Raw genomic sequence first — 18598 nt, 5'->3', positions numbered from 1 at the left:
CAAAAAAATCAGGTTAAAAGTTAACTTGTTTGTTTGTGAATTTCTTCCTAAACCTAAATTTTGTGTTACCTGTCAAAATGTGAGAAGCTCATGAGCCACCAAGATGCTAAATCTATCTTGTGTTTAAGCTCCTTCAGATGAAATTAAGGCATCCATCCTTGTAATATATATAAGAAAGTTTTTTACACTCGAAACTGAAGTATTTGATATAACACCGACTTTTTTGATAAATAAATTTTACATTCATTCAAAAAAAAAAAAAAAAGTCATCCATCCTTAATCATGGCCTATGGGTTCCCTCAAATTATAATTTTTCCCATCCTCAATTTTTCTCAGATCAAATAATTAATAACCAAACACACTTTAAAGACTAAGGTAAAATTTAACCGCTAAAACCTAATTACTTTTATTTGTATAGAAAAATTGTTTTAGAAATTAAAAATTTTAATTCGTAAACCTTAGAAATATATACATTTAGGATCTAAATGGTATATGAAACTTAATTTCATATGCGGCAGTGGAACTTCCACAATTATATATAGCCACGGTTTACATAATTATTTTGCATTACATAAATCATCCACAAACAAACAAGTTACAAAAAGACCTCGAAGAAATTCACAAACTTGCAGCCAACATCCAACAATGTACATGATACAAACCTCTACATTATCAATTTTATTAACCATGAACATACATAAATAATAATCTTACGAATATTCAAGAGAAGACATTAAAGGCCTGACTGGTTTTAGCAACCTTGATGAAAACATCTTCAAGAGTTGTGTCCACAAGTCCCCACGCAAACACCCTGAAAGTGCTCTTGGCCTTCTCCACCACCTGAAACACTTCCGAGATGCGAACCTCCTCCTTTGGGAACTCAAACTTCTGAGTCCCAGCGATGTGATATATCTTCTTTGCATTTGGGGAAACATCTTGAACCAACGTCTCAACATCTTTTTCATGTTCTGGTAATGTTGTCATTGTTAATACATAGGATCCACCATACCTTTTCTTCAGCTCTTTTGGATTCCCTATGCATTGTAACTTTCCATCAACAAAAATCCCCAATCGGTCACAAAGAAACTCTGCTTCTTCCATTGAATGAGTTGTAAGGATTATAGCTGTGTGTTCTTTTGCGCGTTTGATGACTGTCCATAAGTTTATTCTTGAAGCCGGATCAAGTCCTGTGCTTGGCTCATCCATATAAACAACCTTTTATTTAATAACCAAATGGAAAAATGATTTGTTAAAGCTTGAAAAACTATAGCTCTCTAAATCACATGCAAACAAGGGCTTATCAATCAGTTTTTAGGTAGGAGAGGAGTAAGAGACATTGGTGTACCTTAGGACTCCCGATAAGTGAAATGGCTACGCTTAGCCGCCTTTTCATTCCTCCGCTGTATTTCCCAGCAGGTGTATCAGCAACTCCTCCGCGAACTAGGTTCACACTCTTAAGTGATTCTTCTACAGCCTAATAATAAACCATAATTTGACGTTTTAATAATCTTGCGCTAATATGGGATAGAAGTAAGATTGATAACATACTTGGTCGAGATCAGGGCCTTTGAGATTCTTAAGTCTTCCATAAAAGAAAAGATGTTCTTTCCCTGTCAATGTTTCCCAGAGCAAGCTGATAAATGACAAACAATAAGAAACAATAAAACAACTATATGATTACAAACTGATTTTTTGAGTTGGGAAGCTCATAAAACTTGATAATGATCTTCAACTAGAAAAAAATATTATCGAGAATTTAATTTATTACTCGTGTTGTGGGCAAACACCCATACTGGTGTATACTTTGTCCATATCCTTGCATATGTTTAAACCTTGAACAAAAGCTGATCCTGATGTTGGTTTCACAAGTCCAGTCATCTAGCCAAAATATATATATATATATATATATATATATATATATATATATATATAAAATTTAACACTTTGTTAGTAAGGAGTATGCTAAGCACACAAGATTTGTATCTGTCCCTTTGGGTACTAACCATATTGATGAACGAGGTCTTTCCGGCACCATTGGGCCCTAACATGCCGAAACATTCTCCTGACGGCACAGTGAGAGATAAGCCACAAACTGCCAATTTAGGCGGATTCCCATCCCTGCCTTGATACACCTTCTTCAGGTTGTCACATACAATCGCATGGCTTGTGCTCGGCTCAAGCATCAACTGCTGGACCTTTTCTTTCTGATTTGAACAAATTTATTTCACCAAAACAGTTCGAAAAACGTAAAGAACATGGAATGGGTTGTAAATTCTTTTGCAATACCTCCTGAATGACATCCAGTTTCTCCAATTCTACGGAAACGGAAGATTCCTCTTTTTGCAAGCTAGGCCTTTGTGGAGAAGAAGATTTCTTGAGAGGGTTTTTCAAGAATGCAAAAGGGTCTTTCGCTGATGACGAAACTCGGTCCATGCAGTATGTTGCAATGAGTGCGAGAAACCACTCAACGATAATGATAGAGAAAACTTCATCCATTGCACTACCTCTGAAATCTTTCCACTTCATCCCATCCCTCCCATTCAAGTTTCTTTGGAAAGCATATTGGGAGAATTCATACAACCCGCGGTATAATGAGAAGCCGGGATAAAATTCCATGACAAATATCCAGCGTCCTGGTAAAAAATAAAAGATTATATAGTGCCATTGTGGTCAGTTTTGAGAATGTCTTTTTCATGTTGTTCTTGATAGCTTACTAGGAAACGATAAACTTTCCATCAGAAACTGGAAGAGGAACCCGCCCAATAGCCCAGATCCAAACACGTACATGTAAGCAGCAACTACAATTTGGGCATAAAACAGAAAGTGTTTCTCCTTAACACCGCATGTTCCCGACCAAATTTGAAAAAAAATGTGACTTCAGTTAGTACCTGATGCTGTCACAGCCTTTGAAAATGCTGAGGAAACTAAAAAGGCTATGGAGATTTGCAGATTTATATAAAGAAAATAGAAAATGAACTGGATGCTGTAGTCATTGGACCGGAAGAACTTCAGTCCTGTAACAAACTATAGCTTTGAAACTTGATTTATGTATACATAAGAAAATATTAACATAAGATAAGTCAACTCTACATTACCTATTGCTGACCCAAATATCATCAAACATATAATGTATAACGTGGATATGGCGAGAAAATAGGCGTAGGTTATCATCCAATATGGACCATCTCCTAGGCCATGCATTTTCATTATAATTCTTAGACGTTGCTGCTTCTCATACACCAATGAGGTCAAGATCACCTGCATAGAAAATGCTTATAACTATTGAAAAAGCCTATTAACCAAACAATTATGGGCCTAGGCTCATAATCTCTTCGATTCGCAAACCAGACCAGGTTAAATTATTTCCCATGAAAAAATTCCCATGATAGGATCATCATATACTTGTAAGAGTATGAAGTAGTCCACATAAAAAGAGCTTACAGGGAACAAAAGAAGAATAACCCATGTGAAGAAAATGGGGCCTATGAGAGACGCCATGTCCATGCGAAGCCTAGTTTCTTGTTTAGGCATTTCTTTAACAAAATCGAATAACATCTTTGTCCCTGGGCCTTGCAAAAACTGAAGGTAAGCATTCGAAACCTGCAATGTTTTGCCGAGTCTAAGAATGAGTTTGATCAAAAGATCAGTCCTACATATAGAGTGACCAATGCTATTTATCTTAGTGTTGGTTCCTCCACAATTTCTATGTAGAATCCTAACATACAACACGAACGTAGTTTCTTACCAAATTGACTGAGCGAGGAACTCGGACATACTTCACACGCCAATCTTGAAAATCTCCCTTGTATGTCGTGTAATACCAGATGTTCACATTGAAGTTGTTCCTATCCGTGTCCAAGAGATCGTATGCTAATAAAACCAGAGAAAGAGTCAGAAGTTAATTGTAAAATAGAGAGGTAAATGATAAGAGAAGTGGTATAACCTGCAGCGACCTCATTGATGATCTCTGCATGATTTTCTTTACGATAGCCCTTAAAGATCTCATCATTGACCTCTACGGAGTTATTTCTCCAGAGACTCAATCCTTGAACGCATCTCACCTCTGCTTTGACACATTAACCATTAAGCCAATAGGCCGCAATGAAAGAATGTTATCTCTTACAAAATAACTTGGAACATGGAATGCAGATTCCATTAAAACATATTGATTTATTACGGTTTGAATTTAGAATATTTAGAGTTTTTTTTTTTGTTGGGTTCATATATACACCATTTTGGGTTTAGTGTTCAGTTTTCAGATTAGGGTTTCACACATAATTTTGTGACGTGAATACCTTTATGAAACTCGAGAGGTGGTTGTCGGAATGAGAATGAAAATGTAGTGGCTGGGGTGCACTGAGGTTGGATATTGAAAATGGGAAGATCTGAGTAAATCCCTGGATCACGATAGTTGGTGTAGTCTGTCTCTGATGTTGTGCCCTGTATATATAAATATACTAATTCATGAAAAAGCACCGAGAGATAGAGAGACTTGATAATAATGGTAACCAATAAGAATTCAAACAGAGAAGGACTTACCAAGACATTATACGAGAGATTACGCAAGAAATGGTCAGAAGAGGAGTTGACCGTGGAAGAAGTACTTAGAAGATTCTCAGATAAAGCTAAAACAATAGTGAAGATTAGTTGGAAAGGAAAAAACATTTATTGTGATAGAAAAAAAAAAACATTAAAAGAGGGAGAGTATGTATACTTGTTCCAAGGGATTGGTTATTCCCAGTAACAAGTATGGTTACAGGACAAGATCCGGTTCGTTTGCACGAGTCACGACGGGTATGATTAAAAGAACGAGGAATATGTAACAAAGGAAGCAATGGTGGAGGGTTAGGGAAGGCACAGAAGACAGCTTGGTTTTGTGATGAATATTGTAAACCACAACTTTTTTTTTTCGCATTTGCCATCTCCATTTTTGTCGGAGTCGTCGATGCATCGACAACCACATTGATTATCAACAGAGTTATTAACCAGTGAATCGAACACAGCTTGAATGCACACTAGAACCACACAAAGGTACAAAGGGATCACGATCAGCCTAACGTTGCTCCATATGTTCCGTTTCTACAACAATATATGGTAACAAGATATAATTACATTTTTCTATATGTATATATAGATAACGCATGAATTGTATGGCCAAGTACCTGATAAGTTAAGTTTTTCTTGAACAAGGCGTTGGCTTGCGTCAAGAAACTGGCGGCAGCAGGTTTCGCCATAGATGAGTCCTGATTTGACTCTATGAGTTCACAATTCGATCTATATGACACCTTTTGATTTCCACTTGCGAATTATAAATTGGTATTTATCTTAATAATTAGTCATTTCAACGAAAGAAGAACTTCAATTATAATATGCAAGAAGTTGCCAAAGAAAGGAGTAATCCCACGACGACCAAGAAAATCTTTCAACCAGCATGTGTGGAGAGTGAGTTATTGATAAGTTATAATGTTAATTACTATAAGATTTTGCGGAAACGTTGTATGGTACGTATCACGTAACGTGATGATATGTGTATATCTTACGAGACTAAATTAAGAAACTAGTAGGTTAAGTTTCTTCTGAACAAGGCATTGACCCGGGCAAAGAAACTTGCGGTAATATGGTTTGCCATTGATGATAAGCTTCTTCAATCTTGATTTTGTTTTTTTCTTCTGTTTTATCTTTCCTTTTGTTGTAGATTTAGTGACATTGAGTCCTGATGAATTCACAGTAAGATTCATGCATGTGACAGACTTTAATTTCCACTGGCTAATTTATATGTGGTTGAGGCCATTACGGCATTAACTATTTTGTGTTACTTATAATGTCAACAAACGAAGAACTTCAATAAGTTGCAGCAAGTTGCCAATAAAAGGAGTGATCTTTGCAATAGAATTCTATAATATGGTGGTTGAGGCCGGTCCTGTCTCGATTCATTATGGGGTCCATGGCAAAACTCAAAATAAAATAAAATCTCTTATTAAACAATTTTTTTGGAAAAATTGGGCCTTTTAGCTTTAGTAAATTTTTTGAAACTGATAATAGATCCTGAACTTTTGCCTACCTTACCATTTTACAAAGAAGAATTTAAAAAGTTTAGCAAGATTTATGGGAAAACATGGTCAAGTAGGGTAAAACTATAAATATCTCACGAATCTATAAAATATTGTCGGGTAATTTCATTGACTTATTGTTAGAACCACGTCGATCTCTAACGTTAAGTGTTAAAACTTAAAAGTAAAATATTGGTGTGACTGAGAAATAGTTATATCTTGTCTTTGCTTAAGCCACATCATATTTTATGTAAATTCATTATTATACGTCAAAATAAACAAATCACGAGTTTTCGCCGTAACTGCGGGCTCACGTTTTACCATCAATCTGTAATACTTTTTTCAGCATCGAAATTGCAGAATTCCGTTTTAATACCAAAACTGTGAAATTTTGTTGGCATGCACTAACAATGTTAAAAAAAAAAAAAACAAGTGATAGTGGTCAAGTGGAAAGAGGAGGAGTTGCCTTGTAGATATCTTCATATCTAGGTCAGAGATCGATTCCTTTCAAACGCGAAATCTACTAAATCACTCTATTTTTCCAGTTAAAATGATGTCTTGTTCAACAGCTACACTCACCCTGAAGGGATTACTTGGTGATAAAAGCCCATATCATCCTGGTTTTTTTTTTATAAAAACAATGTTAAACGAAGAAAAACAATTTCTTTATTTTTATTCATGGGCATCATCTCCTTTATAATGTATCAACATCATCATTCACAAATTTATCTAGCCTTGTTTTACATAAATCATTCACAAACAAACAAGTGGTAAAACCCTCCGACGCAAGTCACAAACTCGTAGCCGATTCCAATAATGTACAATATACAAATCAAATCTACGCATGACCAATACTATTAAACATGCATGAAATAACAAATATTGACGTTGAACAGACAAATATGATAATCTAAAGAAGATTCAAGAGAAGACATTAGAGGCCGGAGAAGTTCTAGCAACCTTAATGAAAACATCTTCAAGAGTTGTGTCTGCAAGTCCCCAAGCAAACACCCTAAAATTGCTTTTCGCCTTCTCTACCGCCTGAAACACTTCCGAGACCCGTACTTCTTCTTTTGGGATCTCAAATTTTTGTGTCCCTGCGATGTGATATATCTTCTTGGCGTTTGGAGAAACATCTTGAACCAACATCTCCACATCTTTTTCATGTTCTGATGATGTTGTCATTGTTAACACATAAGATCCACCATACCTTCCCTTTAACTATTTTGGGTTCCCTATGCATTGTAACATTCCGTCTACAAAAATTCCCAATCGGTCACAAAGAAACTCTGCTTCTTCCATTGAATGAGTAGTGAGGATTATCGCAGTGTTTTTTTTTGCGGATTTGATGGCTGTCCATAGGCTCCTTCTTGAAGCTGGATCTAGTCCTGTGCTTGGCTCATCCATATAAACCACCTTTTAAAAAAATAAACCAAATGTAAAAATGGGCTTGGTAAAGCTCTCTAAAATCATATGAAATAAGGTTTCTCTATAAGTTTTTTCCAGTAGATTAGTAAGAGACATTGGTGTACCGTAGGACTCCCGATAAGTGAAATGCTACGCTTAATCGCCTTTTCATGCCTCCACTATATTTCCCAGAAGGTTTATCAGCAACTCCATCACGAAATAGGTTCACACTCTTAAGAGACTCCTCTACAGCCTAAACCTATAAATTAGTTTTGATACTTTTGGAGTAATATATTAGATAAGTAAGATTGATAACTAACTTGGTGGAGATCAGAGCCTTTGAGATTCTTAAGTCTTCCGTAAAAGAGTAGATGTTCCCTTCCTGTCAGCGTTTCCCAGAGCAAGCTACATAATAGAGAACAAGAAAACGATGACAATTAAAACAAAATAATCTGTTTTCCAAGAATACAATTACTTACTCATGTTGTGGGCAAACACCCATGCTGGTGTATACTCTGTCTATATCCTTACATGTGTCCAAACTTTGAACAAGAGCTATTCCAGATGTTGGTTTCACAAGCCCAGTCATCTGCCCAAAAAAATATAATATTACATAAGAGTATTTAAGGATATAATAAGCATCTCCACTCATTGTCAATTGTTTTGAAGTCGGGAACCTATAAATTTTCAACACTATAATTCCCCACATAAAATATACAACACAACTTGCATTACCGGAGAGTTTTCAGTTAAAACATAAGCACGTAAGATTTTCTATCCATTTGTGTACCAACCATATTGATGAAGGATGTCTTCCCTGCACCGTTTGGTCCTAACATGCCGAAGCATTCTCCTGAAGGCACAGCGAGAGATAACCCTTGAACGGCCATTTTAGGCGGGTTCCCATCCCTACCTGGATACACCTTATTCAGGTTGTCACATACAATCGCATGGCTTGTGCTCGACTCAAGCATCAGCTGCTTGACCCTTTCTCTCTGATTAGGACAAAAACAAATTTCATCAAAACAACTAGAAAAACAAAAAGCAAAGAACATGTAATATATTGTTAATCATTGTTGTTATACCTCCTGAGCGACATCTAGTCTGTCCATTTCAACGGAAAGAGCAGATCCCTGTCTCTGCAAGCTATGTTTAGACGGAGATTTCTTGAAAGTGTATTTCAAGCATAAAAAAGGGTCTTTCGCGGATGAAGAAACTCGGTCCATATAGTATGCTGCAATGAGTGCGAGAAACCACTCGACAATAATAATGTAGAAAACTTCATCCATTGCACTATCATTGAAATCTTTCCACTTCATCCCATCGCTCCCATTCACGTTTCTGATTAAAGCATACTGAGAGAACTCATACAAACCACGGTATAAAGAGAAGCCCGGAAACAACTCCATGAAAAAAATCCAGCTTCCTGGGGAAAAAGTAAACATTATATTAGTATTGTAGTCACTGGTCAGTATTTGAGAATAGGTCTTCTCCAATTTGTTTTTGATATATAGCTTACTGGGAAACGATAAACCTTCCAACATAAACTGGAAGAGGAACCCGCCCAAGAGCCCAGATCCAAACACGTATAGGTAAGCAACAACTACAATTGAGCCATAAAACAAAGAGTGTTCCTTTTAATTAACATCATCATGTTCTTGAGCACATTTAGTTAACGTGTGGCTTAAGTTAGTACCTGTAGCTGTCTCAACCTTTGAAAATGCTGAGGAAACTAGAAAAGCTACGGAGATTTGCAGATTTATGCAGAGAAAATAGAAAACGAACTGGATACCGTAGTCATTATACCGGAAAAACTTCAGTCCTGCAAGGCACTATAGCTCTGAAACATGTTCTATATATAGAAGAAAATATGGCAACGAGACAATACCTATTGCTGACCCAAATATCATCAAGCATATAATATATAACGTGGATATGGCTAGAAAATAGGCGTAGGAAATCATCCAATAAGGACCATCTCCTAGGCCATGCATTTTCATTATAATTCTTAGATGTTGCTGCTTCTCATACACCAATGAGTTTAAGATCACCTGAATAGAAAATGCCTCAAACTATTGAAATCCAATGATAGGATTATTGCTTCCAAGACTGAATCTGTCTATTGAAAACATGCTTACGGGGAACAAAAGAACAATAACCCATGTTAAGAACATGGGGCCAATGACAGAAGCTACGTCAACGTGAAGCTTAGTTTCTTGTTTAGGCGTTTCTTTCACAAAATCGAATAACATTTTAGTCCCTGGGCCTCGCAAAAATTGAAGATAAGCATTCGAAACCTGCATTTTGTTTTTGTAGAGTAAGAATGTGTTTGATCAAATGATATATCCTAGCCTCCTAGCTAAAAAAGTAGTCATAGTTCTTACCAAATTTACTGAGCGAGGAACTCGGACATACTTTACACGCCTCTGTTGTACTCGGTAATCATCCTTGTATGTAGAGTTAAACCAGATGGTCACATTGAAGTTATTCGTATCGGTGTCCAAGAAATCATATGCTAAAAAACAGAGAAAGAGTCAGAAATTGCCTATGTAATATAAACATAGAAAAATGATAAGAGAAGTGGAATAACCTGCAGCAACCTCATTGATGATCTTTTCAGGATTTCCTTGACGATAACCCTTGAAGATCTCATCGTTGACCTCTACGGAGTTATTTCTCCAGAGATTCAATCCTTGAACGCATCTCACCTCTGATTTGACACGTTAATCATTTGCAAGAAAATGTTAATCAGTTGCAAGAATGTTTTTTGAGAAGTTAGCTTTGAGTGAGGCACAAAAAATGTTCTCTTTAACAAATTAACTTGGGACTTGGAATGCAGTCAGATTACATTTAAACTTACACAGAACAATATTAGTTCTACTAGACTGTTTAATGTTATATGCTGTAAACATAATTACAAAACACATTGTAACCTTTTAAAAATTTCTTAAAATCGTTGTGACGACAACACGTAAACATAATTGTACCTTTATGAAACTTGAGAGGTGATTGTCGGAATGAGAATTTGAACGTAGTGGCTGGAGTGCACTGAGGTTGGATGTTTAAGATGGGAAGATCTGAGTGAATTCCTGGATCATGGAAGTTGGTGTAGTCTGATTTTGATGTTGTACCCTGAATACAATAGTCATGAAAAATCCTGAGTGATAGAGACTTAATTAATGATCATGCAAAAAAGAAAATCAACCAGAGAAGAACTTGCCAAGACATTGTATGCGAGATTACGCAAGAAATGGTCAGAAGAGGAGTTCGCCGTGAAAGAAGTTCTGAGCATATTTTGAGATAAAGCTAAAAAAGAAAGATTAGTTGGAGTGGAAAAATTTTGACCCCCGTAATGAAGATGTAGCTGCAGTCTGATTAAGTTGTTGAATGAGTCAAGAAGTAATACAAGAGTTTATCTGATGGAGTTGCTGAATGATTCAAGAAGTAAGTCAAGATGCGACTGTTTTTGTGTTAGTGTCGGTTTCTAGAAGGTTTGAGAAGATATGTTTGGAGTGTGTTTAGAGGATGAATCACAAAGGAACTTAAAGAGATTTGGAAGACTTGATGAAAGTGGAGTTTGGTGAGAAAAAGGAAAAGTATAAAAGGAAATTTACTTTTTCTTATGGAAATTGGAAATCTTCTCCTATGGTGATTAGGAAATCGTTTTGGCTATATAAGGAGGAGTGGAGGACGTCTTGGAGAAGTAAGAGAGCTGAGGCATAGAGGCAAATCATTGAGAGCTTTCAGAGGGTGTGTGCGACATAGTTTCGCGGTTTTGTGCAACTTAGTTTTGCGGGTTTTGTGCTTGTGTGATCAAGTGGTTTTGTTTTGAAGTCTAGGCTCAAGGGGAGTTTAGCTCAGGGTTAGGTTATCCTGATTAAATCTAGACTCAAGGGGAGTTTAGTTAAGGGTAGAGATTATCCTTAAGGTTTCACGTTATAGAAGGGAGCGGTAAATCAAGAGGGTTGGGCTTGTTTTATGCGTTTGCGAATTGTTTGTAATTTGCTTTCTTGTTCTAGTGGAATCGAAATCTGGACGTGGTCCCGGGGAGTAGGAAAAACCGAACCTCGTTAACAAATTTCTTGTCTCGTTTACTTTCTACAATTTATCTTACCTCATCCGCACTTACAATTGGTATCAGAGAGGGTTCTCGATAGAGATTTAGTCTTGTTTCGGGTAGATCAGGGTGAGGTTCAGGAGATTGTTCAGAAGATTGTTCAGGAGATCGTTCAGAAAGTAAGACAGAGCTGTGAATCGTGTGAGATGGAGTCATACAAGGAAGGTACGTCTATGACAAGACCACCACTTCTTGATTCAGCGAATTATGGATATTGGAAGGTTCGTATGCAAGCTTTTATTAGTAATCTTGATGAAGATTGTTGGAATTCAATTGAACTTGGTTGGGAGGCTCCTAAAGTTACGGATGATGATGGAGTTGTAAGTCTCAAGCCAAGAGATAAGTGGACTGCTGCAGAGAAAAAGCTATCAAGTTGCAATTCTAAGGCTAAGACTGCGATTTACAATGCTATTGATTCAAGCCGCTTTAAGTTGATTTCTCAATGTGCATCAGCTCAAAAAGCATGGAAGACATTGGAGAATATGTTTGAAGGTACTACAAGCGTTAAGAGAACGAAATTGGATATGTTGGCTTCGCAATTTGAGAATCTAAGGATGGAAGAAGAGGAAACTGTGGCTGATTTTAGTGCAAAGTTATGTGACATATCTAATGAATCGTTTGCTCTTGGAAAGGTCTACAAGGACAAAAAGCTAGTGAAGAATTTGAGTCAAAGATTTCTGCAGTTGAAGAAGCTCATAATCTAGATGAGATGGCTTTTGATGAGTTTGTTGGGATTCTTCAAGCTTTTGAGTTAAGCAAAGCATATGAAGCTAAAGGAAAGATGAAGAAGGTAGATGAAGTGAAGAAGGAAGTTGACATTGGAGTTGCTCTTAAAGGATCATCAACTGAAGATTCAATGGCTATGTTGTCAAGACAGTTTACTAAATATCTGAAACGAAAAGGAAAAGAGAGGAAGGATAGAATTGATGAAGAGTTGAGAAGTTCATCAAAGAATGTGCAATGTTTTGAATGCAAAGGATATGGACATGTTCGTTCGGAATGCGCCAATCTACAAAAGCATAAGAAGAAGGCCATGAATGTTGTCACTAGTGATTCTGAAACTGATTCAGATGAAGAAGAAGAAGATCTGAAGAATTTTGTGGCTTTGACAACTTTCAATTCTAGTTCAGATATAGAATCTGCGTTAGTCTCTGAATTAGTGTCTGCATCAGTGTCTGCAACAGGGTCTGCATCAGCATCTGCAACAGGGTCTGCATCAGCATCTGCAACAGGACCTGCAATTAAAAGTGAAAACGATGAATGTGATAGTGATGCAGAGATTGTTGATGATGAAGAATTTGCTGAGAATTATAGAGCCTTATGTGAGCATTGGCTTGAAATGGTTGAAGAGAATTCAGTGTTAACTAAGGAGAAACTCAAGTTAGAGGCTAAAGTCATTGAAGTACAGAAATATGCTGCAGAAAAAGAAGAAGAAGCATCACAAGCCAAAGTACAACTTGAAGAAACTCAAAAGAATTTGAGGATGCTTAATAATGGCACAAAGAAGTTGGATCATATTCTGAATATTGGCAAGATTGATAAGTGTGGCCTTGGATTTGAAGGAAAACTTTCAAAATCGGATCCAGTGTTTGTTTATGGTGGAAAAATCACGTCTGGATCAGGAAGTGTGTCAGAAACTGCAACTATGGCAGAGACTGCATCCGGTACAAGAACTACTACGAGAACTGGTATAGAGTCTGATACAGGAAAAGTTAAAGAACTGCAGAGTGCACCTCGACGAGTTTTTCGACCTGTTTGCCATCATTGTGGTATTGTTGGGCATATTAGGCCAAGGTGTTTCAGATTGTTGAGGGAGAGAAATCGAATGGAGAATGCTTATGATTAGAGATTTCATGGTCCTACATGTTATCATTGTGGAGTTCAAGGGCATATTAAGAGGAATTGTTTCAGATTCATTCGAGAATCCAGTCATGAAGGCTTAAGGCGCAGGAAGATTTGGGTTAGGAAAGATGATTTCTATGGAGGTGGTGTACTAGGCTATCAACCTCGTATTGCAAAGCGGGGAGAATTTTCTAAGTAGTTTTGACCATGTTGTGACTCATTCAGGGGGAGAATGATGATGTGTTTCGTGATGTTGTTTTGGAGTTAGAACTGTTGAGTTCACAAACATAGTCAAAAAGGGGGAGAATGAAGATGTAGCTGCAGTCTGATTAAGTTGTTGAATGAGTCAAGAAGTAATACAAGAGTTTGTCTGATGGAGTTGCTGAATGATTCAAGAAGTAAGTCAAGATGCGACTGTTTTTGTGTTAGTGTCGGTTTCTAGAAGGTTTGAGAAGATATGTTTGGAGCGTGTTTAGAGGATGAATCACAAAGGAAAAAGGACTTAAAGAGATTTGGAAGACTTGATGAAAGTGGAGTTTGGTGAGAAAAAGGAAAAGTATAAAAGGAAATTTACTTTTTCTTATGGAAATTGGAAATCTTCTCCTATGGTGATTAGGAAATCGTTTTGGCTATATAAGGAGGAGTGGAGGACGTCTTGGAGAAGTAAGAGAGCTGAGGCATAGAGGCAAATCATTGAGAGCTTTCAGAGGGTGTGTGCGACATAGTTTCGCGGTTTTGTGCAACTTAGTTTTGCGGGTTTTGTGCTTGTGTGATCAAGTGGTTTTGTTTTGAAGTCTAGGCTCAAGGGGAGTTTAGCTCAGGGTTAGGTTATCCTGATTAAATCTAGACTCAAGGGGAGTTTAGTTAAGGGTAGAGATTATCCTTAAGGTTTCACGTTATAGAAGGGAGCGGTAAATCAAGAGGGTTGGGCTTGTTTTACGCGTTTGCGAATTGTTTGTAATTTGCTTTCTTGTTCTAGTGGAATCGAAATCTGGACGTGGTCCCGGGGAGTAGGAAAAACCGAACCTCGTTAACAAATTTCTTGTCTCGTTTACTTTCTACAATTTATCTTACCTCATCCGCACTTACACGTAAATTAAATTTTTGGATCCGCCACTGACTGTTAGGATTCCATATAGGAATTTACATTGACTAGTCCATTCATTATCAATTGGTTTAGAGTTAAGAGAGGAAGAATGAAGTAATTAAGAGACATACTTGCTCCAAGGGTATGGTTATTCCCAGTAACAAGTATAGTTACAGGACAAGATCCGGTCCGTCTGCACGAGCCACGGGTATGATCAACTGAACGAGATTCAGGACGCGGAATTTGTAACAACGGGAGCAATGGTGGAGGGTTGGGAAAGGCACAAAATGAGGCTTGAGTTTGAGATGAATATTGTAAACCACAACTCTGTCTTTCGCATTTTCCATCTCCATTTTTGTGGATGCATCGACAACCACAACGATTATCAGCAGAGTTATTAACTTGTGTATCAAACAGGACTTGAATCCCCACTAGAAGTACGCATAGGTAGAAAGGGATCACAATGAGCCGAACATTGCTCCACATGTTCCGTTTCTACATCAATCGATATAGCTACGTCATTCTCACTAGTAACATCAATGGATTTTGTATCAAGTAGATAACTAACACATGTAAAAGTTTGGCCAAACCTGATAGGTTAAGTTTTTTCTGAACAAGGCATTGGCCCGGGTCAAGAAACTTGCGGGAACATGGTTCGCCATTGATGAAGCTTCTGCAATCTTGATTTTGTCTTTTTCTTCTGTTTGTTTTTAGATTTGGTCACATTGATTCCTGATGAATTCAAAGTAAGATCCATGCATGTGACACACTTAGCTTTAATTTCCACTTGCGAATTTTATATGTGGATGGGCCATTACGGCATTAACTATATATGTTCTGTTACTTATAATGTCCACAAACGAAGAACTTTATTTATTTTCAGGAAGTTGTCAAGAAAACGAGCAATAAATTTCTGGTTGAGGCCATTAATTATGGTGTAGAATGAGTTTTTTTTTTTTTATTATTATTATTACTAAAGTTATGAACTCTCGCGATATCGCGGGGAACTTATTTTTAACAAATTTTTGTATTTATCTATTAATTTACAAAAATATATTTGATTGTGTTTATGTATTAGATTATTCAAATATTTGAATTATTACATAAAATTAATTGTGTTTTAAAGTTATATCATAAATATTTTTCAAAGATGTTAAAACAATTAGTGAGTAAAAATGTAAAAAAAAAAATTATGATTAAAAAGATTTCTTGAAACACTTTTTATGAATGTAAATTATTTATAAGTGACAAAATACATAACGAAGAGTTATAATATCAAAACCCAAAAATTCGGTGGAGTCAGTATTCAGTACGACTTGTGGGTGACTAAGAACTTCTTCCAAAAATGGGCACTTTTTGTTTGCCCACTGTTTTTAAATATAAAATTTATATTTATTCTATTATATATATTCAAGAAAATATAAAATTTGATGACGTAAATTACATCTATAATAAACAAATAAACATTTACAGGATCTCATAAATTTATAGTTATATTGATAAATTAACTGAGTAAAAAAACTTCTTCTTTGAATATTCATGTGACGAATTGTAATCATTGTCTTTTTCCTAATAATGGAGATATTGATTTATAAAACAGTTCATTTGACGCTTACCATATTTAAAACGTTCAATCACAAGCGTCACATGAGGATGTCTTCTCTATTCAGACTTTGTAATACTGTTAATGCAGCATCAATATTTTGTTGTATACAACTCATATATATTGCCTTAAGATAGAAATCCTTATTGTTACCATATAAAATAGTTATATAAAAAAATTCTCTGTAGAATCCGTCCAATTCTTAAAAAAAATTGTTGGTATCTTCATCAAAGTTTTATATTTAAAGTTGATTAACATTTCTGCATTTTTATAATCATTCCAAAAAACTTTGGTTAGATGAAAAATAAAAAGAAATTTTTAATATTAAAATAATGTATGTTTAAAATAGTTTAGAGAATAAAGAATTTAGAGCCAATTTTTACAGATTATTTTTTTTGGATTCATCATAAAACAAATAATCTATGTTAAAGAACAAAAAATTAGGAACTACTATATAGTTCAAACCGAGAAAAATAAACGTCAATGTTTTAACGAAAATTTGCAATAAAAAGACGCAACCGAGAAAAAATAACCGTTAATATTTTAATGGAAAGTTATGATAAAAAGACACAAAAAAAATAATAACTGCCAATATTTTAACGGAAAATCGCGATTAAAAAAAAACACAATTAAAAAATAACCGTCAACAAAAAAAGTAACCGTTAATATTTTAACGAAAAATTATGATAAAAAAAAACACAACCGTTCAGAAATATAAAAGACATTTATTGAGATTGTTATTATATATAGATTATTATTTTTTTTTTTGTTTTGACAGCTTATTATGATTATAATTACAAAGAAGAATTTATAACATGTTGTAAGATTTATGGGGAAATCGTGGATAATATTATGACTTATGAGGCGCGTGGTCAAGTAGGGTAGAAAATAAATATCTCACGAATCTAAAACATATTGTCGGGAATTTCATTGACTTATCGTTAGGCATGTGGATCTCTAACGTTAAGTGTTCAAAGTAAAACATTGTTGTGACTAAGAAATACTTATATATTTTCGTTGCTTGAATCACATGTCATATTTTATGTAAATTCATCATCTTACGTCAAAAATAGACAACTCACGAGTTTAAGCCGTAACTGCTGGATCACGTTTTACCATCAATATGTAATATTTTTTCAGCATCGAAATTGCGTTTCTTATCCAAAATCAATTGCATTTGCATCAAAATAATGAATGTAAAAAAATATACTCAGTTTGGATGTAAAATTTGTACCTTAACATAATAAAAGACCAAACTATCTTTACAAAACTCATAAAACACCAAAACTACTAATTATTCTGAATAAAAAAATTTCATATTTTATGTAAATTCATTATTTTACGTGAAAATAGAAAACTCATGAGTTTGTGCCGTAATTGGAGATTTGCATAATACCATAAAAACTGCAAAATCTCTTTTTCGCATCAAATCAAAAGTACAGAATCCTGTTTTGGTACCCAAACAGAGAAGTCCCCTATTTATACCAAAACAATAGCCACGCCAACTTTTGTATCAACATCATCATTCACATATCAGCTAAAATTTATATAACCATAGTTTACAAAACTCTAAAATTTTGTTGGCACTAAGCCACTAATAATGCAAAAAGAAGAAAAATATTGGGCTTGAATGGTATACCACATTTTCACATTTCAAACGTGATAACGTGATTCTGCTGAATACATACCATTCACAAAAACTTGTGTTGAATTATAAAAAGTGAAAATCAACAAGTGATTTTTCAGTTTATTCCACACGCTTTAAAATTATAATTAAATTTGAGAAAGTCTATTCATCTACTACATAGTAGTTTTAGGCGTTTCTAAAAAAGTCATTTATGTACTGTTTAAAATTGTCGTCCTATTGATTCTTCTATTTTATAATTTTATAATTCAGTTATTCCGCTATTCAGCTAATAATCCGACATACCAGACAAGTCCATTTTCTTGCATAGGCATCATCTTTTTTCTAATGTACAAACATCATCATTCACAAATTTATAGCCCACACTTATGTAAATGTTTTGTTTTATATAAATCATCCACAAACAAACAAGTGGTAAAAACCTTAGAAATTACAACTCACATACTTAGCTTGCAGCCAATTCCAGTAATGTACATGACCAATATTATTAAACATAAAGAAGCAAATATTGACGTTGAAAAGACAAAAATGATAATGTTAAGAAGATTTAAGAAAAGACAATGGGTTTGAGAAGTTCTAGCCCAACCTTAAAATGAAAACGACTTCAAGAGTTGTGTCGGCAAGTCCCCAAGCAAACACCCTGAAACTCAATCCTATCTTTGCTTGAAGATACTGTCCCATCAGTCTAATTTTCGTATAGAGTTATTTAAAAAAAAAGTCATTAATCTTAGAATGACTTTCGGATATAGGCACTTTGTCAAATGCCTTTCGGATTTAGGCATTCTTAGTATCCACAATGACGCTTTTGCCCTTCTATGGTTGACGTCATTGTTTCTTCTTCTTCTCT

The 18598-nt window shown here is 35.4% G+C and overlaps 2 protein-coding genes across 4 annotated transcripts; both read right to left on the bottom strand.

The window, feature by feature from the left end:
- Window positions 1-576: 576 nt before the first annotated feature.
- Window positions 577-5968, bottom strand: LOC9311931 (ABC transporter A family member 6). The gene is given in 16 exon segments (XM_021024017.1): window positions 577-1215; window positions 1346-1474; window positions 1549-1633; window positions 1769-1878; window positions 2004-2204; window positions 2287-2798; window positions 2889-3014; window positions 3096-3258; window positions 3442-3600; window positions 3746-3870; window positions 3944-4063; window positions 4296-4440; window positions 4540-4625; window positions 4715-4907; window positions 4909-5079; window positions 5163-5968. Coding segments are annotated over 16 exon segments (2892 nt in total). The 5' UTR covers window positions 5235-5968; the 3' UTR covers window positions 577-720.
- A 782-nt stretch (window positions 5969-6750) lies between these two features.
- Window positions 6751-15409, bottom strand: LOC9311930 (ABC transporter A family member 4). Of its 3 annotated transcripts, none has more exons than XM_021024014.1 (16): window positions 15094-15407; window positions 14635-14998; window positions 10678-10763; window positions 10445-10589; window positions 10048-10167; window positions 9842-9972; window positions 9596-9754; window positions 9346-9508; window positions 9154-9279; window positions 8977-9060; window positions 8543-8883; window positions 8252-8452; window positions 7937-8046; window positions 7778-7862; window positions 7573-7710; window positions 6751-7466 (listed from the first exon to the last, which is right to left on the bottom strand). In XM_021024014.1, exons 1-16 carry the CDS (start codon window positions 15163-15165, stop codon window positions 7272-7274), a joined length of 2520 nt encoding a protein of 839 aa, XP_020879673.1. In that variant the 5' UTR covers window positions 15166-15407; the 3' UTR covers window positions 6751-7271. The 3 variants fall into 3 exon arrangements, with proteins under 3 accessions (XP_020879673.1, XP_020879675.1, XP_020879674.1); XM_021024016.1 differs by having other exon boundaries at window positions 7277-7466; window positions 7573-7636; window positions 15094-15409; XM_021024015.1 differs by having other exon boundaries at window positions 7277-7466; window positions 7583-7710; window positions 15094-15404.
- Between the last annotated feature and the right edge of the window lie 3189 nt (window positions 15410-18598).

This window comes from Arabidopsis lyrata, assembly GCF_000004255.2.
Source record: "Arabidopsis lyrata subsp. lyrata unplaced genomic scaffold ARALYscaffold_5, whole genome shotgun sequence".
Lineage (NCBI taxonomy): Eukaryota > Viridiplantae > Streptophyta > Magnoliopsida > Brassicales > Brassicaceae > Arabidopsis > Arabidopsis lyrata.
The sequence above is the reverse complement of the archived record's forward strand: the minus strand, read 5'-3'. Positions and strand labels throughout refer to the sequence as shown.

Excerpts from the sequence above, each read along its gene's own strand:
- LOC9311930 (XM_021024014.1), bottom strand. The coding sequence starts at position 15,165 with ATGGCGAACCATGTTCCCGCAAGTTTCTTGACCCGGGCCAATGCCTTG. Across the intron at positions 9,755-9,841 it reads TTCCTCGCTCAGTAAATTTG|GTTTCGAATGCTTATCTTCA; the intron begins GTAAGAACTATG and ends AACAAAATGCAG. Across the intron at positions 8,047-8,251 it reads AGACATCCTTCATCAATATG|ATGACTGGGCTTGTGAAACC; the intron begins GTTGGTACACAA and ends TTTTTTGGGCAG.